The sequence below is a fragment of the Nuphar pumila genome, chromosome 6 (assembly GCF_984573655.1).
Source record: "Nuphar pumila chromosome 6, dmNupPumi1.hap1.1, whole genome shotgun sequence".
Taxonomy (NCBI): Eukaryota; Viridiplantae; Streptophyta; class Magnoliopsida; order Nymphaeales; family Nymphaeaceae; genus Nuphar; species Nuphar pumila.
The window spans coordinates 106,003,023-106,025,907 of record NC_143254.1 but is presented as its reverse complement, the minus strand read 5'-3'; the positions used below and the strand labels follow the sequence as shown (position 1 = coordinate 106,025,907).

Here is a 22,885-nt window from a genome sequence, read left to right as displayed (position 1 = left end):
GAAGGCTGTTTTTTCTTTTTGTGCTTCTGTTTATTTTCTAGTCTAGCATCTGCAATTTTTTCCCATGGTGTTTAGTTCAATTTTGTTTTACTGACATTTCATTCTTTATTCTATTCTCTGGAAAATGTTTTTAATTCTGAGCAGTTCAACTCAGCCTGCAGTTTTTGCTTTATAATCATTTGTTATAATATGGTTAAATATTTCTTGCTATTTATTTGTTGGGGCCTTCAATTATGCTGTTCCTAATATTGATTTTAGATTAGTTTTATCTTTTCCTGGTTTAATGGGTTCACAAATAAGCAGATGGCAGGGTCTTCACCATCCCAGACTGTTAATTCAGAGGAAATATACTTTGATTTTAGAAAGCAAAGGTTCTTTTTTTCAGATGAGCTACAGACATTTTGCAAGCTTCCTTATCCATCGAAAGAAGCATTTGGTTTTTATCGTAGCAGCACTGGCCATGGCTCAGAAGCAAAAGTTGCTGCTGCCACCGAGAAGTGGGGGCGGAATGCGTAAGCTGTTACTTTTGACGTGCTGTTCTCTTTCTTATGGTTATGTATTTGTGTGTGGGCACCGTGCATGTCCAGTGCCTTGCTGCTAATTATTTGTAGACTGCAGAGTGTTCAACGTTCATCATCCCATGTTTGCCATGATTCAGATAATGTTTGATATACATTTTATTCTTCCTTTTTAATGGCAAGCATGGTTTTAAGTTCAAGAGTTCCTAGCAGTGGAGCTTTCTCAATTAATTCTGGTGTATAACACTTCCTTATTGCTGCTTAGTGGAATATCATGGTATTTACTATTTACATCTATGAATAATTGAAAACCAAATAATGCCTGTGTAGTCCTACTGAATACTCGAGATTGTACAATGGCATGTATCTGGGCTCAAAACACATAGTTGTAAAGATTTAAAGAGCCTTCAATCACGGAAAGAGTCCACCAATCTTCAATTTGAGTGGATAACAGCAAAAGTGTTCTTTAAGGAACACTCACAAATCCCTCAAAGGGAACCACAAAAGTATTCTAAAGAACACACTCACAAATCCCACAAAGGAGATACACACGATAAGACACACAATATAAAAAATATATTTTATTCAATGAAATGAGTGTGCACAAGCATACTTTACAAGGGAGAACACCCCTATTTATATAGAATAGGGAAAAGAGAGAGAGAGCATAACTCCTACTCAACGACTAGAATTCTAGCCATTGGGGTCAAGGTCAAATGAGTTTGACTTGTCCCTTGTTCTCAATTATACATATTTATACATGAAATATATATATATATATATATGTATAAATATATTTCAACAGAAATATACATATAGTATGTTTATAAAAGTATATATATATATACATATATATATGTACATATACATATATACTTTACCATATATGTGTGTGTACAATTTAACACTCCTCAAACTTATGATAGGATAACTGAAAGTTTGCCTAAAAGGAAGTGAAACCTAGGAGCGGATAGAGGTTTGGTAAAAAAGTCCAATTGATACTCCGATGTGACATAGGGCAAATCAATGGTTCTTTGAAGATATTCCTCTCGAACATAATGGTAGTCCATCTCAATGTGCTTCATCCTTTAGAGAAACATATTGTTGCTGACAATGTAGATAATACTCTTGTCACAACACATCTTTGAAGCTCCTAAAGTCTTGATTTCCATATCAACTGACAATCTTCTCAGCCACACCATCTCTATTGTGGTAGTAACCATGATCCAATACTGGCTTCAGTTGAGGAAGGAAAAACTTTTTTTTTTTTTTTGCACTTTCATGAGATCAATGATTCACCTAAGAATAAGCAACTTTTATTCCTAGAAAATATCCTAGAAAACCCAAATCAGTTATTTCAAAACTATTTTTAAGAATATTTTTAATGTGTTGAACTCCTTGCGTGTCTCCTCTAGTGATTATCATATCATCAACATATAGTAGAATGACAATACCTGTATCAGAATTCTTAAGAAATAAAGCAGTGCCCGTTACATAAGATCTAAATCTAATATTAAACATAACATTGCTAAATCTATCATACCAATCTTTGAGAGCTTATTTCAAACCATACAATGCCTTATGCAAGCGAAGAGCCTTCCCTTGAGGTATACCCATACCTGAGGGCGCCTTCATGCATACTTCTTTTATAAGTTTGCCATTTAAAAAAAGAATTCTTAACATCCATTTGATACATTGACCAATTTCTAATTGAAGCAACTGCAATAAGGGTTTAACCAGAGTTACCGAAAGCTTCTTAGGTAGGTGGGAAGCTCGCTTCCCGAAAACTTGCTTCGGAAGCACGATACTCGCTTCCGAAACTTCATGGGGATCTCGATTCCCCCATGCTTCTTCTATGCTTCCTATATGCTTTTCTCACATTTCTTTTCATGTATTTTCTCTCACGTTTTCACTCACGTTTTCATGTACTTTCTTTAAATTAGCAACCATGATTGTTTGATTTTAACAAAAAATTAACTCTTTTACTGAAAAATCACGAAATATAAAAATGATCAATTTTATTTTAGTTTTTATTTATTTCTTGTTCGATTCCTATTCAATTACCATATTGCTTCATTTTGTTTAATATTTTTCTTTTAAATTGATACTTCGCTTTCCGCTTCCTATAAATTTTAAAATGCTTCGCTTCTTGCTTCCGCTGCCCGTATCGTTTTCATTTTCCGCTTCCTAGTTTGGCAACCTTGGTTTTAACTTCTAATCATAGTTATAGGGGCAATAGGTGCAAATGTTTCTTCATAATCTATGCCATATTCTTGTGCATATCCTTTGGATACTAGCCTAGCTTTGTATCTCTTAAGAGTTGCATTACTTTTGGTTTTTATCTTATGTACCCACTTACAACCTATAGGTTTCTTTCCCTACGAAAGGTTTTGATTAGACCAAGTTTGAGCCTTTTCTAATGCATCTAGTTCTATCTTCATTGCTTCAAGCCATCTAGAGTATTCTTTGGCTTGATCATAAGATGACAGTTCAACATATGAAGAAATTAAGGCTATGCATGCTTGATATTTAGGTGAAAAATAATCATATGAAACAAATTTTGATGGAGGCTTTGAAGATCTAGAGGATTTCCTAGTTTGCTCGTCTTTATCTAAATTAGAGAATTTTTCAAGTGCACATGGAGATTTTGGACATCCTCATTTAGAGTATTGTAAACAAGTTTGATCATCCTGAGTAGCTTCATCAAGAGACTGCCTATCTCTTGATTCAATGACATTTTCAAAATCATAATCACAATCACAATCATCACTATCTTGGTTGAAACCATGATCAAGTAAAAATGAGTACTCAGTTACTTCCTTAGCCTGATCTTAAAAAAAAATTTCTTTTTTCAAAAAGGTTACTTTTTTAGAAATATATAATTTTTCCAGTCTTAAGATCATAACATCAATATCTTTTTTGGTTGTTGGAATAACCAAGAAAGGCACAAGGAATAGCTCTAGGAGAAAACTTGTCATTTTTGTTAGTTAATACAAAACATTTGCAACCAAAGATTCATAATCTAGCATAGTCAGGAGAGAGTTTAAAAAATTTTTCAATAGGTGAAATATTTTGCAACGAGGATGAAGACATTCTGTTTATAAGATAAAACAACTGTTAAGACCGCTTCCAAAAAATCTTAGGCACATGGCTAGCAACAAGCAAGGTTCTTGAAGTTTCAATGATGTGCCTATGTTTTCTTTCGGGTAAACCATTTTGTTATGGTGTGAGGACAAAATCTTTGATTTCTCTCCCTAAAGAAGTACGAAGTATAGAAATTTCATTTTCAAACTTAATTTTAACTAACTTATGAAAGTTTTGAAAGTGAAAAAAGTCTTTAGATTTATGCTTAATGAAGTATATCAAAGTGTGTCTAGTGAAGTCATCCACAAATATGACATAATATGCATATCCACCTTTAGATAATACGGGTGTTGGACCCTAAACATGATTCAAGTGGTTCATTTTTTTAAGAACATAGTGTTCACAAGAGAAATCATTAAGATTACTAAGTTTTTTCAATTTTAAAAAATATTGAATTTTTGATACATTTGGATGTCCTAATATTTTATGCTATACATTTAAATTTAATTTTTGGACATTATAAAAAAAATGGTTACAACAAACAACAACAACAACTACGCCTTCATCCCAAAACAATTGGGGTCAGCGATATGAACCAAAAAAGAAATTCATTTTGGGTCTTCCACATGAATCCTTTTCCTCCAATCATTTCTATCCAACGCCATGTCCTCGGTGAGGTTCAAAGCATTCATATCCTTTCCTATCATCTCCATCCAAGTCTTCCTAGGCCTACCCCGACCTCTTTTAACTAATATATTTTCCCATTTCTCCAACCTTCTAACTGGAGCATCATTAGGCCTTCGCCGAATATGTCCAAACCACCGTAAACGATTCTCTCGCATCTTATTTTCAATGGGTGCAACACCTACCTTCTTACGTATCTCTTCGTTCCGAATCTTATCTTTTATTGTATTTCCACACATCCATCTAAGCATCCGCATCTCAGCTACACTCATTTTTTGAATATGATGTCTCTTGGCAGCCCAACATTCCGTACCATATAGTAAAGCGGGTCTAATAGTCGTCCTATAAAACTTTCCCTTCAACCGCAATGGCATTCTACGATCGCACAGCACTCCAGTAGCACTTTTCCATTTCATCCACCCAACCTTTATCCTATGATTTACATCTCCATCAATTTCTCCATACTTTTGAATGATGGATCCCAAATATTTGAAATAATCATTCACCGGTATATCTTGCTCACCAAGCTTCACTACACTCCCATCACTACTTCGTTGCTTACTAAACCGACATTCCATATATTCAGTCTTACTCTTACTCAACTTAAAACCTCTAGCTTCCAATGTCTGTCTCCATAATTCTAACTTAGCATTAACCCCAGCTCTAGACTCATCAATCAAAACAATATCATCAGCAAACAACATACACCACGGTACATTTTCTTGAATTGATCTCGTAAGCTCATCCATCACTATCGCAAATAGGAAAGGGCTTAAAGCAGATCCTTGATGTAACCCAACCGTTATCGGGAAATTGGTTGTCACCCCTCCACAAGTGCGGACATTGGTTACTACTCCTTCATACATATCTTTAATTATACTAATGTACTTGAGAGAAACACCTTTCTTCATCATTGTCCACCAGAGAACGTCCCTAGGTACTCTATCGTATGCCTTCTCTAAATCAATAAAAACCATATGCAAATCTTTGTTCCTCTCTCTATATCTTTCAATAAGTTGTCTAAGAAGATGTATAGCTTCCATAGTTGATCTTCCAGGCATAAAACCAAATTGATTCTCCGATATCATGACAACCTTCCTCAACCTAGACTCAATCACCCTCTCCCAAAGTTTCATAGTATGACTCATGAGTTTTATACCACGATAGTTTGTGCAATCTTGTATATCACCCTTATTCTTATATAAAGGCACCAAAGTACTCTTCCTCCACTCATTAGGCATCTTATTTGTTCGCCAAATCAAGTTAAAAAGATTTGTCAACCATTCTAAACCTTTCTCTCCCAAGCATTTCCAAGCCTCGATAGGTATACCATCTGGGCCAACTGCCCTTCTTGATTTCATTTTCTTCAAAGCCTCTGCAATTTCTTTCTTTTGAATCTTGCGCATGAAGTCACGATTTATCTCATGAAAAGGAATGGAGAAGTCTCCAAGATCTTGAGCATGACTATCATTAAATAGCTTATCAAAATAATCTTTCCATCTCTCCTTAATCTCCTCATATTTGACTAAAACCCTTTGCGTTTCATCTTTGATACATCTAACCATACCCAAATCCTTCGATTTCCTATCTCTCATCTTTGCAAGCCTATAAATATCCTTCTCGCCTTCTTTGGTATCCAACTTGTCATAAACCTCCTTATATACCTTAGCCCTCGCGTTTCGAACAACTTTTTTAGCTTCCTTCTTTGCTATCACATACTTCTCCAAATTCTCATTATCACGACTCTTACTTAGATTTCTATAACACTCTCTTTTAACCTTAATAGCTAATTTGACATCCTCGTTCCACCATGATGTATCCTTACCTAGTGGTGCACCGCCTTTAGACTCACCCAATACCTCCTTAGCTACTTTTCTCATACCACCCGCTATCTTATTCCACATTGATTCTGAATCCTCCTCGAGACACCAATCAACTTCCTTAACTACCTGCTCTACAAACATTCCTTGTTTAGCTCCTTTCAGTGCCCACCACTTAATTCTAGGATCTATCCTATGTCTATCCCTTTTGCGGCATTGTCTAATTCTAAGATCTAAAATTAAGACTCTATGTTGTGTAGCTACACTTTCTCCTGGTATAACCTTACAATCGATGCAACAACCCCTATCTCTCTTTCTAAGTAGGAAAAAATCTATCTGACTCGTATTAACCCCACTTTTAAATGTTACTAGGTGAGACTCCCTCTTCCTAAACCAAGTGTTTGCTAAGATCATATCATAGGACAAACAAAAATCTAAAATCCTTTCTCCACTTTCATTTCTTTCTCCTATACCATAGCCTCCATGGATATTCTCAAATCCATCCCTACTAATGCCTACATGTCCATTAAGGTCACCGTCGATGAAAAGCTTTTCTCCAAAAGATGTCTCTTGTACTACTCCATCTAAATCTTCCCAAAATTGATGCTTAATGGAATCATCTAAACCTACTTGAGGTGCATAAACACTAATAATATTAATAATATCCGTACCTAATACTAATTTAATAAGTAAAATTCTATCACCCTTCCTACGGACTTCAACTACATTATCTATAAACTGACGACTCATAACAATCCCTACTCCATTCCTATTCCTATTTATTCCTGTATACCAAATCTTATATCCCCAAGGTTCTATCACTTTAGCTTTCTCACCTACCCATTTGGTCTCTTGAAGACATAAAATATCAATCTTTCTCCTACACATAACATCTACTAACTCTACCAACTTACCAGTTAAAGACCCTATGTTCCAAGTGGCTAACCTAATTTTATGGTCTTGGACTAACTTCTTTACCCCCACCCGTCCAACAAAGTGAGGGAACCCTTGCCTATTTGACACCACACCCGGGCGCCGGTGTGACGCGTCGCTTCTGGGCGACGACCTAGCAACCCTTGCACATTTATCACTGCCTCCGGGCCTAGAGAGTACAGCGCGTCGCTCAGTAGGGAACGCCCCAACGAAATTCTCATATTGGTTCATTTTCATAGGATATGACAAAGTTTTTATGCTGGCTGTCACAGGCCTACCGCAACCCTCCTCCTTTATCCGGGCTTGGGACCGGCAGTGTATAACTACACAGGCGGAGTTTATAAAAAAAAAAAAAAAAAAAAAATGGTTATCTCTAAAAAATTTCATATAATATAGCCCTCATTCTCTATGACCTTATCTAATCAACTTCCCTGACTGATGATCCTGCACCACACATTCTTTTGAAGAGAAATAAATATTATAATTATAATAAGATATTTAAAAGACGGATAAAGGATTTAGATTTAATTTAGGAATGTGTCGAATCTTTGGAATAAAAAACCTTTTTGATTTTGAAGAATAAACAAAATTCCCTATTACTTCAATTTGAAGAAATGTGCCATCAATTGTAAAAACATGACACACTTGAGTTATAATATTAAGATAATATATCATGGTTTGTGGTCTTGTGAAATGATGCACTAGGCTCGAGAAGTCAAGAAAATTTATCGGGGTTGAAAAAAGATGAAATAACGGTTCTTGTTGAAGAGGATGCTTCCTTGAGAAGAGGTTGAAGAGCTTCTACTAGTTGAGCTAGAGACATGCTTCCAATAGATGATTCTTGGGATGTAGGAATGTCCTTTGACTTTTGTGGCAAGCCAACCGAAGCAACCTTCTTTTCAAATGTCCCTTTTAGTTTGAGACATTAGGGCTTAGTGTATCCTGGTTCATGACAATAATAACAAATGATTTTCTTTCTATCATAGTCATTTCCTTGTCTTTTATAGTGAGGTACTTTATATGCACTAACATAATTTCCCGGTCTAGAGATGGCCAAGATCGAGTCATCTTCATTTCTTGCCAGATACTTTTTCAACTTATTTTCTTTCATGCTCAACTCTATAGTGTCTTCAATAGAGGGAACTTTTTGTCTATGAAGAAGAATAGACTTGGTGGCTTCAAATTCCTGTCTTAAATCGTTGATAAATTGATAAAAGCGCTTTATATCTATTCGTTTTTGGCGGAGTTCTTCAGTGCAATGCCATTTTGGCTCTAAAAGAGTCAATTCTTCCCAAAGTTTGGACAAGTCATTATAGTATTTTCTAATACTTTTTTCACCTTGGGTCAAAGTCCAAACTCTATCTTGCACATTACACACATGTGCAATATCTTTAAGAGAATGGATAGTTGGTATTGACTTTGGTTTTGTCACTTTTGGTTAGTGAAACCTCTTTTTCATCTTCTACCTTGGTGACAACTAGCTTGGGTTCTCAGACTCATCTACTAGTCCCCATAACCCTTTTTTTCCAAATAAGGTACTTCATAATAGAAGCCCATGTTATATAGTTGAAATCATTGAGTTTCTGGTTTAATGGTGACATTTTCATTGTCATCCATTTTATAAGGAATGTGTAGAGAGGGGTAAAGAGAAGAAGAGAGAAGATAAGAGAGAAATGAAAAAAGGACACAAGTACTCCACCAATAACACACAAGCACTTGAATCTTGTAATGATGCACAATCACGATCCATAAGCACTTGCACAATCACGTTCTCACGAAACACTTCACCAATGTTTCAATAAAAAACACTTGAATGAGAATAAAAAAGAGCCTAGCTCTAATACCATGTAAAGATTCAAAGAGTCTTCAATCACAAACCAACAGTCTTACTACCACTACCAGTAACATTAGTAGCAGAACTTACATGTGGGGATAAAGATGACGCAAGTTCATTCTCTTTATCCGTCATTTTCGTTTTTAAAACAAAAAAAATATTATATTAAATTAAAATTCATGTCAGAAGGGCTGAGTTCTACAACCTAGGGTGCTGGGAGACGAACCCAACCTAACAAGGCTGGGTTCAACAACCCAAGGTGCTGGGAGCCGAACCCAGCCTAGCAGGACTAGGTTCGACAACGCAGAACCTTGCCTAGCAGGTCTGGGTTGCCGACTTGCGTAGAACCCAGAGAAAGAAATTGAAGGAGAGATCGAGAGAGAGAAATACCTTGCAGTCGTCGGAGGAGAGGATACCTCGGGTTGAAGGAGTGTCGAAGGAGAAGAGGAGTAGGAGAAGAGAAGGGGAGGCATCGGGGTAATTTTTTTTCTCTAATCCCCCACTCAGCCCCTTTTATCATTTTTTTCGGGTTCAGGTTTGGACATTTATTGCCCTAGGTGCGTTGACCGCACCCAGGGTTGGCTTGACCGCACCGGGTGCCACATTCGCACCTACACCCGAGTCTCGTCGCGTCGATGCCGGTGCGGCAACCTGTTGGCCGAATCCCTGTGACAAATATATATATATATATATAGATAGAGAGAGAGAGAGAGAGAGAGAGAGAGAGAGAGAGAGAGAGAGAGAGAGAGAGAGGTGACCATTCAAGCTAAGGACGGCCCAAACCTTTCAGATCTCTCTCTCACTCTCTTTGCCAACAACCCACCCCATTTGCTTTGGTGCTGCGCACGACCATTGCCCTTTGTCCCCTCCCTTTAGGCTGGCCATAGGCTGACCTGACTATGGCCACCACTGTCCCCTTCCAGCCCCCTCCCTTCCCCATACCCATGCTATGCCGTATGCCCCACCCCTTCCTTTCTCGACCTCCCTCCAACAACTCTTGATGGGTACCAAACAACCGTCTCTCTCTGGCCCACCCCACCCCACCCCTTTCCTCTGCCAACTCCTAGTTGTCAGTAGTAGGCTCTCTGGTTGGCCGTTTGGTTGCTTATATGCCAGTGATTGTGTGTTGAAGGCCAGGAAAACTGGTGGAGGAAATGAGTGGGGAGTGAAGTGGGGAGGGTCAGTTGTCACACACACACACAGAGAGAGAGAGAGAGAGAGAGAGAGAGAGAGAGAGAGAGAGGTCCAAATAAATTTAGTCCATCCAATTGAACAATCCTGATTGATCTAGATGGTTTGGACTGTCCTTGGCTTGGATGGTGCCCCTTCTCTCTCTCTCTCTATATATATATATGCATGTGTGTGTTTTGCATAGAATGTGTTTACAGTTATACAATTAGATAAGGCTTTAAGTTTTTTCTAACCTGGACAATTTTAGATTTGGTCAAAGTTGACCAAGGCTAAAATTGGACCTAAATGATATGGTGCAGCACAACCATGTTAAAATGTATACTCAAAAACCTTATTGTAAGTATAAATATATATACTTATATACATAGAGATACGTATACATATGTTATATGTATACGTATCTCTATATATAAGTATATATATTTATACATTTTCCCCTTTTTTACCCGAAAAGGGTATTTTAGTCCTTTTACTGTTTTGCACATATTCCAATTGGAATATGTTGTAACTTTTTTCTTTATTTTTTAATTTCTTTATTTTTAATTTTTTCTTTTTTGTAATTTCAAAAAGGTGCCTTGGGGGTCTCCCCAATAGAGTCGTTGGGGAGCCCCCAACGGTCACAATTGTGACCGTTGGGAGCTCCCCAACGACTCCTTTGGGGAGCCCCCTTGCACCTCCCATTTCTTGTATAAATAGGGGTGTTCCCCCTTGTAAATTCTTAAGCTTGAGAGTCTCAAGCATTTCCTCTTTTTTATGAAACACATGCATTATTGCATGTTTATTATTTTTACGCTTTTCGCGTATTGTGTTAAGTGTTGTGAAAGTGCCTTCGTGCACTTCCTTTTTAAAAGTATTTATGCTTGTATGCGTATTGTCTCTTCATAGACAATTTTTACATGGTATCAGAGCTCGGTTGGTGATTAAGGATCGTGGGATTCTTCTTTTTTCGAGTGCCTCGAAAACCGTGCCTTCGGATTCTTGGAAGTTGAAGTGGTGGATCTTGCTTCTCAAATATTTTAGAAGGAGCTTGTGCAAGCTAGAAGTTGAAACATTGTGTTGGTACGCCTCCTTCTCTTTTTCTTTACTCCTTAATGGGTGAAAAAGAGTCTCACTTCGCCCTTAGCTTCAAGTTGAATGGGTCCAACTACCATATTTGGGCCGGGAACATGGAGGCTCACATAAAAGGTAAAGGATTATGGGGTTATGTGCAAGGCTCTATTCCGGAACCGGAACCCAAAATAACCGTGATGGACGGAAATGAAATCAAGGTTCTTGAGGGAGAGGAAAGGGTCAAAGCTCTTGAAGAATACTCCAAGAAGCACGACGAATGAGAAATGAAGAACTTCAAGATTCTTTCTTGGTTCTTCGCATCCGTCGAAACAAAGATTAATGCCAACATTATCAAGTTCAAGAAAGCATCCGAAGCTTGGCATTATCTCGAGAAAATGTATACATCAAGAGATCTATCCCATAAGTATTACCTTCAAAAGAAGGCCCTCTCCCTTACTCAAGGTGAAATGTCCATTAGGGAATATTATGCCGACCTCTCCTCCATTTGGGATGAGCTCTCCATGCTTGAACCAAAATGGAGTGGAGAGGCAATTGAACTCCGCCACAAGCAACTTGAAGAAGATCGGTTCTTCAATTTTTTGAATGGGTTAAGACCGGAATTTGAGCAAATAAGGTCATCTCTTCTTTCCTCATTTACTCCTCTATCTCTTGAAGATGTTCTCACCAAATTAAGTGGTGAGGAAACTCGTATGAGCTTATGTAAACAAGGATCAAATGTTCTTGTGGTTCCTTGTAATCATGAAGAAAACAATGAGGTCAATGCCGTATCAAGACCCATAAATAATGTAAAGACCTATCGTCCTCCTCATTTCAAATTCCAAAATCAAGGAGGAGATGGTGGACAAAGAGGAAAAAGAGACTATAGCAAGACTATTTGTCACTTTTGTAAGGAACCGGGGCATATCAAGCCCGTATGTCCCAAATGGAAGAGGCTTCTCGCTATGGCCACCACCGGTGTACCACAAAAGGAAGAGGCATCATCAAGTGGGTCACTCTCGTTGAATCAAATAGTGGAAGCCCTTCAACCTCTTCTCAAGGGAGCTACATCCGGTGCCGCCGTGTCTACCTCTTCCATTCCAGGTAAAGTCTCTTGGCTTTTGGACTCAGGTGCATCTTTTCATATGTCCCCAAACATGTTTTCACTTTCCGATTTTTCAAAAAATGTTTCTTCATCCTTTGTTTCCACTGCGGATGGAACCTCTCTTGAAATTAAAGGAATAGGTAATTTTGAAAATCAAAGTTTTTCCATTCCAAAAATTAGATTTATACCTAAACTTAACTTAAACCTTCTCTCTGTTTCTCAACTCTCGGACCATGGATGCGATATTAAATTTTCATGTGACATGTTTAATACAGGATCGCCGGTCCGGGAAATTGATTGGGGAAGGCTTTAGAAAAGGAGACTTATACTATATGGAATCTCTCCAAGTTCCAAAATCATTTTGTAATGTTGCCCGGAACAAAGATATAAACATATGGCACAAAAGACTTGGTCATTCTAATGCCACCAAGTTATCTTATTTACATTTTGCGAAGGATTTATGTAAAAGTTCATTTTCCTGTAATGATTGTATTCTCGGAAAAATGCAAAGTTTACCGTTTAAGCAAAGAACTATGTTCTCATCTAAGACCTTCGAAATTGTTCATTCCGATGTTTGGGGACCCGCACCTGTTGTTTCAAAAGGAGGTTTTTCTTACTATGTTATTTTTGTGGATGATTTCTCCCGGTATTCATGGATCTATTTCCTAAAGTACAAACATGAAGTTTTTACATGTTTTAAAACCTTCCATTTAATGATCAAGAATCAATTCAATAGTAATATAAAGATTTTTAGAAGTGACTCTGGAGGAGAATATCTCTCCAACCAATTTAAAACATATCTTGAGGATCACAGAATTATTCATCAAAGGTCTTGTCCTAAAACCCCTCAACAGAATTGATTGGCCGAAAGAAAACATAGGCATATCATTGAGACCACTAGGACCCTGCTTATTTCTCAAAATATTCCTAAGAACTTTTGGGCTGAAGCAGCCCTCGCTTCTGTTTATCTGATAAACCGCTTACCATCTAGGATATTAGGAAAAATATCCCCTTTTGAGATCTTATATAAACTTGAACCTGATTATAATAGGTTACGTGTTTTTGGGTGTAAATGTTTTATTCTTACAGATAAAAATGACAAGCTCTCTCCCAAAGCTATCCCCTGCGCCTTTCTTGGGTATTCCGAAACTCAAAAAGGATTTCGTTGCTATGATCTTCGAGGTGATAAGTTATATGTTTCTAGAAATGTAACGTTCTTAGAAAATGAGAGTGGATTTGAAAAAAATGTTTCTCAACAAGAAAATTTTGATTACTCATTCCTTTTTGATTTATTGGCTAGTAATGATGATATATCTAGTGATGATGATGTATCATCAAATCACGATGAGGAAATTGATGGTGATGTCGAAGAACATAACCCTCTCAATGATCAAGAAAACAGGTTTTTAAGTGATCCGATAACCTACTCCCGTAGAAACCAAGACACCTTTAGAAGTGCCATTGACCAATATAGTGAGCTTGTACCTACTCTCGATCACAGGAGATCTGAGAGGAATATGAGACCGCCAACTCGTTTTGTCTCTTTTGATTCTTTTTCACCCCGGTATAGGGCTTGTCTTAGTGCCATTCACTCTTATTTTGAGCCAAGAAATTTTGAAGAAGCTAAAAAATGTATAGAATGGCAAGAAGCCATGCAAAAAGAACTTAGTGCTCTCAAAAGTGCTGAAACTTGGGATTTCCAAACCCTACCCATAGGAAAGAAAACTATAGGTTGCCGATGAGTTTTTAAAGTTAAAACTAAAAGCGACGGATCCCTGGAAAGGTATAAAGCTCGCTTAGTTGCAAAAGGGTATGTGCAAGAGTATGTAATTGATTATGAAGAAACCTTTGCTCCTGTAGCCCGAATGGTTACAGTTAGATGTCTCATTACCATTGCATCTATTAAAAATTGGAATATTTTTCAAATGGATGTGCAAAATGCTTTTTTAAATGGAGAACTTAACGAAGAAGTGTATATGGAAGCCCCACCAGGCATGACGATTCCTAAAGATAAAGTTCTTTGTCTTCGAAAGGCTCTTTATGGTTTGAAACAGGCCCCCAAAGCCTGGTATGACAGATTTACCAGTGTAATGTTAGAAAATGGTTTCTCCTCATGTTATACTGACACTGCTTTATTTACTAGGAAATCTAAAGCAGGGATTGTAATATTGTTACTATATGTTGATGACATGTTGATTACAGGTGATGATGTTCAAGGAGTCAAGGGTATTAAGTCCGTCTTGACTTCAAAATTTGAGATGTCAGACTTAGGTTTTCTAACATATTTTCTTGGAATTGAGGTTGCTTATTCGCAACGTGGTTATTTTCTATCTCAATCTAAACTTGCTTGTGAGATTATTGACAGATCAGGAATCTCTGATGACAAAGTATGCGAAACTCCTGAAGTTGTGGGAGCCAAAATGAAGATTGACGATGGTGTTCCTCTAACCGATCCTACTCCCTACAGGCAGTTGGTAGGTTCTTTAATGTATCTTAGCATTACTCGACCTGATTTGTCACATGCTATACACATCGCCAGTCAGTTCCAGCATGCTCCCACAACCGTTCATATGAGTGCTGTGCTTCGCATTATCAGATACTTGAAGGGAACGGTGAATAAGGGAGTATTCCTATCCTCTTCTTCTGAATTAAAATTGCTTGCTTATACTGACTCAGATTGGGGAGGTGACCCTAGTAACCGTCACTCCACCACTGGCTTTTGTATTTTCTTAGGAGAATCTTTGATCTCATGGCGATGTAAAAAGCAACAGAAGGTCTCATTATCATCCACTGAAGCCGAATACAGAGCCATGGCATCTACCACCATGGAAATAGTATGGATTAGACGCCTTTTGGAAGATATGGGAGTAGTTGTCAAAGAACCAACAAAGCTTTGCTGTGACAATAAAAGTGCAATTTACATTGCCAAGAACCACACATTTCACGAGCGAACAAAGCATATAGAGATGGACTGCCATTATGTCAGGGAAGAATACTTAAAGAAGGTCATTGATCTACCATACGTGACGTCTGAGTATCAACTTGCGGACTTCTTCACAAAAGCACTTTGTTCGCCTAGATTTCATTTCCTTCTTGACAAACTTGCGGTTATCACACCGTAAGTTTGAGGGGGGGTGTTAAAATGTATACTCAAAAACCTTATTGTAAGTATAAATATATATACTTATATACATAGAGATACGTATACATATGTTATATGTATACGTATCTCTATATATAAGTATATATATATTTATACATTTTCCCCTTTTTTACCCGAAAAGGGTATTTTAGTCCTTTTACTGTTTTGCGCATATTCCAATTGGAATATGTTGTAACTTTTTTCTTTATTTTTTAATTTCTTTATTTTTAATTTTTTCTTTTTTGTAATTTCAAAAAGGTGCCTTGGGGGTCTCCCCAATAGAGTCGTTGGGGAGCCCCCAACGGTCACAATTGTGACCGTTGGGAGCTCCCCAACGACTCCTTTGGGGAGCCCCCTTGCACCTCCCATTTCTTGTATAAATAGGGGTGTTCCCCCTTGTAAATTCTTAAGCTTGAGAGTCTCAAGCATTTCCTCTTTTTTATGAAACACATGCATTATTGCATGTTTATTATTTTTACGCTTTTCGCGTATTGTGTTCAAGTGCCTTCGTGCACTTCCTTTTTAAAAGTATTTATGCTTGTATGCGTATTGTCTCTTCATAGACAATTTTACAAACCAACACTTGTTGACCCGCACCCAGCTGTGTTGCATCCAAAACCAATGTTGCACTGCATCGACAAGGGTACTTTGGGGTGCAAGGTGCCTTGTAGCACATAGACTCTACTTTATTACATAGGCATTCAGAATACTACTCTACAAGACTAGACTAACTATAGGACAGTAGGCATTCGGAATACTAGACTCTACAAGGCTAGACTAACTATAGGACAGAGGCATGATCAAAGTCATGCATTTGCTTCATATTATTGGGAAGATTGAAATCTTTGAAGTTTTAACTGTATCTTTTATATCATTGAATAAGATGCATGAATATGTGCTTGGTTGCAAAGATTGCTGACGTTTCATTTTTTGTTTCTTGTTTTTTTTGTGGTTATTTGGTGTGGAGAAGCGATGATGCACTTAGTTGCAAATATTGCGGATGTTTCTTTGTACTTTCTTGGAGCTCGAAAATGGTTCTTTCTTAGGAAGAACTTGAACATTTTTACTTGAAATATGAAAAATTGTTTTTAATGAAAATATCATGTCATTTCATTTTTATCGAATATTTTGAGTTTTATTCTTTTTGGAAAAAAACTTTATAGGAACAGATAAATTGAAAATAGCAGCATACGTGGAAGTTTGCTTTGAACTTTTAAGTTTCTGATTTCAGGCTTGTACTGGCACATCTAGTCTCATGTCTGGGTCAAACATCAATTGTCTGAGTGATCCAGATCCTATCCAATCTGAAAGTTTTGTGCTTTCTAACTTCATTGGCTTTCCAAAACTTGCTTTTGAAAATTTTAAGCATAAGCAGTTTGCCTCTACCTCAGATCTGGAACCACAATTCTTTGATTGATATCTGATACCATGAAAAGATTCATGGAGGCTCATGTTTACATCCCTCTTTCAAGAAATACGAGAAGAGGCAATGACAGAGAATCAGAAGGATAGTGTGTTACAAAAAGGCAAAGTATGTGCACTGCAGGAAGGAAAGACTTATATCACATTGATACGGCTGCCAATACAGGGATACAACTATTTTTATGAAGTTTTCAATATGACGAATATATAAGGGGACATTATACGGGGCTCAAACTGGAGTATCTGTGTGACATAGGGAGAGATGCAGCACTGATTTATTGAACTTAGTTCATTTTCCACTTGATCTTTGCTATTAATTTAGTTTTTTCTTGTTATTTAGTTAATGTTAAACTAGGTTAGTGGTTTTTATTGTGTTCAAATTTAAATCCAATCAACTGAATACTCCAATTTCTGGTGTCCTTGGATTGTGTAGATTTGAATATCCACAACCAACATTCAAAAAACTGATGAAGGAGCATTGCATGGAACCTTTCTTTGTGTTCCAGGCAAGTAGTTTAGAGCTTCTTAATAGCTTTTGTATTCAGCTCTCAGTTAGTCTTTTATCATTGTTTATACTTATTGACATTTTTGTTGTTTCTTGTTTTAGGTCTTTTGTGTCGGTCTCTGGTGTCTGGATGAGTATTGGTACTACAGTTTATTCACCTTATTCATGCTATTTTTGTTTGAATCAACAATGGCGAAGAGTCGGTTAAAAACATTGACCGAGCTTAGGCGTGTAAGGGTGGATGGTCAGACAATTATGGTGCATCGTTGTGGGAAGTATGTTATGGAATCTTTTACTTGAGATCTGTTAGTATAATAGTATCATAAACTTATCAGTGCAGATGGCTTCTTTGTTCATTTTTTTTTGACTGTATAGGTGGGTAAAGGTTACGGGAATGGACCTTCTTCCTGGAGATGTTGTTTCTATTGGGCGCTCCTCTGGTCAGAATGGAGATGATCGATCTGTCCCTGCAGATATGCTTTTGGTAGCAGGAAGTGCAATAGTAAATGAAGCAATTCTGACAGGCGAGTCTACTCCTCAGTGGAAGGTAGCAATTTATTTCCACACGAATATATTTTTGAATGTTGTTATTTGTGATCTTTGTAGTGCACACAGACATGTAAAATATTTCTGAAAGCATTTTCAGCGCCATCCAGTGTTGAATTGGAAAGCAACCAGTAGGGGCCTCCTTGCCAGTTTTAGGCCAATAGGACACTAGAATCTGCTGGTTCAGACAGATATTTTTTTGTGTCAAACTGGATTTAATATTGAGCCAACTAGTAATACCAAGGATATTCGAACCAAAATGCTACCACGGGTTTCCATCCATGCCAAAGATGAATACTGGTATAAGGGGTGACACCCTTGGACATGGCGCTGGCTACCTTGGTTGCTGGCATCCCTATGTACTGGAAACTGTTGCAATGAATATGCCTGCCTATATATAGAAGAGATGACAACCTTGGAGATGGTGCAGACTACCTCACCTCAGTGTCTGGCATCTCTATTTGCTGGAAACTGTCCCAATGAATAGGGCTACTTATACACTTGAGAGAGAGAGACTTTTGCTTCATATGTTTTATTGGTTTCAACACAGAGAAATACCAACCAGTTGATCACCTAAACAAGCTGGAGCCAGAGCCTGGGCCATTTGAGTTTGGGTCAGTTTGCTTACTAAGCTTGAGCTCAACTAGAGCATGGCTAAATTGAGATTGAGTTTTGCTTGGTTTAGCTCATGCCAAGCTAAATCGAGTGCCTCTTGTTCAAATGAAAACAGCGTCCTACTCCTTAGTCCGCGGCTACACTCCAAACCCATCTAAAAAGAAAAAAGCAAAAGAGATACATCGTGATGTTAGATTTGAACTTACAACCTTATATAGGGTCACTGTCGGTACCATCAGGACACTGTTGTTTTTTGTAGGGTTGCATAAAATGTTAGTGCATATGTTGTCCTAGCTGCACCAAGCTGGCCTGGGCATATGTAAGCTTGGGCACAGATGTTCATGTTTTCGTAATTGTCTTGGGAGCTTTATCCATAGATAAAATACTTTTCTGCTCAGACCATGTCAATTGATGTCCTTCATAATGGTGTTTGGTCAATTTCCTCCAAATATTTATCATTCAAAATTAGTTTTGGTGCCCAGCATATCGACGGTTTCTCTATTCTATGATCTTGATTATTGTCACCTAGGTTATGTTCATAATTTTTTTCTACTTTTTTAAAGTGTTGTAATACTTCTGTTTCTTTAGGTTTCAATTGTGGGGAGAGGAATGGAAGAGAAACTCTCTGTAAGGAGAGATAAAAATCATATACTATTTGGGGGGACAAAGATTTTGCAACATACTCCAGATAAGGTATTTCAAACTTGTACTTATTGAGCATTCTGATAGTAATGTAATTATTTTGGGACTTGAAGGCAGTTCATCTAAAAACACCTGATGGAGGGTGCTTGGCCATTGTACTACGAACTGGATTTGAGACAAGTCAAGGGAAGTTGATGCGGACAATCTTGTTCTCTACTGAGAGGGTACACAACTTTTGAGTTATCTTGAATAAATTTTTGTTTGTGTTCTCAATTATTTTGCTAAGCTCAAACATGTTTTCTATTCTCAGGTCACTGCAAACAGCTGGGAAAGTGGGTTCTTTATTCTGTTCTTAGTTGTGTTTGCGCTCATTGCTGCTGGTTATGTCCTGAAAAAGGTTTACACACTTTTTCCAGCAGAATCACTGGATTTTTTTTCACTTCCAATAAATTTTCAATTAAAAGCATTCTAGCGTGAAATTTACCTTCTTTGGACATATTTCTTATAACATTCTTAAGGTATTTTAGTGTCCTTGTATTTTGATTATTTACTATTAATGCCTCATGAGTCATGATAAATTAATCTTCTGATTCAGGGATTAGAGGATCCATCAAGGAGCAAATATAAACTTTTCCTGAGTTGTTCATTAATTATTACTTCTGTAATACCCCCTGAGCTTCCTATGGAACTCTCCATTGCCGTCAATACATCTTTGATTGCACTGGCACGTCGTGGAATATTTTGTACAGAGCCATTTCGTATTCCCTTTGCAGGCAAGGTTAGTGTGATTTCTCCCAGAATTTTGTTGAAGTTGGCCTCATGCATGCAATACATAACCTCATTTTTACTAATATTGCATTTTATCATGTCTAGGTTGATATATGTTGCTTTGACAAGACTGGTACTCTTACATCAGATGACATGGTATGACAGCTTTGAGAATTATTTTGCATGCACGCACACACACAAAATATGTCGCACACACACAAAATATGTCTATATATTCAAGTTTCTGATTCACAGATAGTGCTCATCAGGAGTTTAGGGGTTTTGTTGGTCTGACTTCGAGTATGGATTTAGAACCTGATACAAGCAAAATCCCAGCACGTACTCAGGAAGTTCTTGCTGCTTGTCATGCCTTGGTATTTGTGGACAATAAGCTGGTAAATCAGGAGCATTGAGTAACCTATTTAATCATTTATGCTAGTTCACGTTTTTGTCATTAAAAGATTTCTGGAGGCACTGTAATAACTTCTCTGCTGATCCATTTTGAGACTTTTCTGGATATGTAGGTTGGTGACCCACTTGAGAAGGCAGCACTTAAAGGGATAGACTGGACATATACATCTGATGAGAAGGCCATGCCTAAAAAGTAAGCTGATCTCAATAGACATTTGTTAATTAATCCTTTTCAGCTGGTCGTTGTTAAATTGAAAGGCTAGACTTTTAAGCTTTTGAGAGTTTTCATTCCATTTTGTCCTTAGCTTTCGTCTGCCATTTTTGTCCAGTTTAGGGCAGATTTTTCCTTTGTAGGAAAAGCGACACTTGGGCCCTGTCTTGCTTCTGACTTTCTAGAAAAGAAAGGCATCCTAATTGACATGACTAAAGTGCCATTAGAAACACTGACGTAGAAAAGTTGAGGCCTACTTGGGTGTTGTGCAGCATTTCCTGTAAGAGCTAATATATTCAAAATATGGATGTCTCCTGGTATATTAATTAATTAAAGCAACAGTTCAACTATCAATAAGATATTCAAAGGGAATTTCCAAATGTGCTATGGCCTAATTTCCTGAACTTCATTGGAGAAGAGCCGTATGCCTTGGTTATATTGTGGAATCCTTGTGGAATGCAAGCAAAGAAAGTGACACCAGCCTATATTTTCTGGTAAAGGATGCGTGATTATGAGAAATCAATTTGAACAATGAGAACAATTTTCCTATTGGCTTTACATGGAGGCGAAAAGCATCACTGCTAGTACATTCAAATTGATAACATTTCCTCATTGCGGAATATTGGTGTGTGCTATCCTTGATATTCAATTGATGTAATTTGTTAACAGGTTCACCACTTCTTTTCCCCCCCAGGTTGCTAACAGATTGTGAAATACCATGATATCTCTTTTCATTAGTTGCCAGTGTTGAGGTCATTTTAATAAATTTTGTGATATCACAAATTAAAACATGCCTCAAATTATCATAGTGCAACTAATAAGTATTTCTGTTACCTTTTTTATGAAGCTACTCAATCAGCGCTGCTGGTAACAATTCATGTATGTAACCACCATTCTTTTCAAAATTCATTAGGGACAAAAGATGTGGCAAACTATCTATTGTCTAGTATATATATATATATATATATATATATATATATATATATATATATATATAGAGAGAGAGAGAGAGAGAGAGAGAGAGAGAGAGAGAGAGAGAGAGAGAGAGAGTTAAACTTTAGTTAATTCCTTCATAATTCATGGCTTCTTATTTCTTATGCAAGCTGTTGCATGCTTGCTTATAACCTGTAGTCTTTGGTTGTTAATTCTTTCGAGCGCCATTTTTTAAGTTATGACTTATTTTTTAGTTTATATAAGTTTTTTTTTTGCAAATTGGTCCCTGCCTTATGGCCAACTTGCAAAATAGTCCCTGCCTTATGCCATTTTGCAAATCAGGCCTCGCCTTTCTCACCGTTATTACAAACTGACCCTTCTGTCAACAGCTGTTAGTTTTACCATGGTTAACTGGTCACCAAAATGCCCTTCATCAAATAGTTGTTAGTGTATTAACTTTTTGCAAACTAGTCCCTGCCTTATTCACATTTTGCAAATTGGTTCTCCTGTAAGGGCAGAACCATCAAAATTTCTGCCCTTTAACAGTTACAAGTCAGGAAAGCTAACAGCTGTTAACCTCAAGGACTGATTTGCTAGGGTTAATGAAAAGATGGACCAATTTGCAAAATGACATAAGGCAGGGACCAATTTGCAAAAAACCCTTTATATAATGAAGTCATCCTTGATGGTTTCATGCATATTGCAATTAGAAACTTATAGTGCAACTTGTAAGTTGAAATTTGTAGTCAAGTGTCATTTACCTTCTAAAAGTGTTTTTGCTGAGGCTTTTAGGAAAGAACATTATTATCTTGGAGAACGTCTTTACCCAATGATTGTGCAACGTCTAATGGCTTGTGAGTTGGAAATTGTGTAAATGCATGTAATTCTCACTTGTTTGTTCGTTATGGCAGGGGGAATGGACATGCTGTGCAAATCATACAAAGACATCACTTTGCATCTCATTTGAAACGAATGGCAGTTGTTGTTCGGGTTCAAGAAGAATTTTTCGCTTTTGTCAAGGTCAGTCATTACTGAACATCACCTATTGGTGTTGCACGGTTGCAACGACATTGCATATGATAGAATCGGCATTGCTTGTGATATATACATGGACACATCCATAACATAAGTTCCAATTTTAAGCATTAGAATCTATTACATATGAATAATGTATCCTGAATGCAACAAACAGATCAGTGCATAATAAAAGTTCCTTGAAGTTCATCAGTATTGATATTTATAGACTCTCTCTCTCTCTCTATATATATATAGGGTTAATGTTCCCTACAATCGTTTGTATGTATAAATAACTTAGCAAGTTTTTTTTAATAATTTTTTTAGTCAATCTGATCCCGTGGATGCGATCTACGTGTTGTTTAGTGGGAATTGGCTTTTCCTTTCTCGAGATGGGAATTTTGGAATGGAAGAAAGAGAAGTTTTTGTTATATATATATATATGTATTTTCTTTGTATT

At 37.3% G+C, this 22,885-nt stretch overlaps 1 protein-coding gene across 3 annotated transcripts in view; it reads left to right on the top strand.

Annotated features, from left to right (window-relative positions):
* Positions 1–22,885, top strand: part of LOC149835555 (putative manganese-transporting ATPase PDR2) — a 76,592-nt gene that overhangs the window by 3,467 nt on the left and 50,240 nt on the right. For all 3 annotated transcript variants that reach the window (XM_090008583.1, XM_090008585.1, XM_090008584.1), the window contains 12 exons: positions 304–512; positions 17,214–17,286; positions 17,388–17,560; positions 17,661–17,832; positions 19,035–19,139; positions 19,202–19,312; positions 19,399–19,485; positions 19,684–19,866; positions 19,962–20,012; positions 20,126–20,251; positions 20,381–20,460; positions 22,323–22,431. In XM_090008583.1, coding sequence (XP_089864709.1) covers positions 304–512; positions 17,214–17,286; positions 17,388–17,560; positions 17,661–17,832; positions 19,035–19,139; positions 19,202–19,312; positions 19,399–19,485; positions 19,684–19,866; positions 19,962–20,012; positions 20,126–20,251; positions 20,381–20,460; positions 22,323–22,431 — 1,479 coding nt within the window. The remainder of the gene's footprint in view (positions 1–303; positions 513–17,213; positions 17,287–17,387; positions 17,561–17,660; positions 17,833–19,034; positions 19,140–19,201; positions 19,313–19,398; positions 19,486–19,683; positions 19,867–19,961; positions 20,013–20,125; positions 20,252–20,380; positions 20,461–22,322; positions 22,432–22,885) is intronic.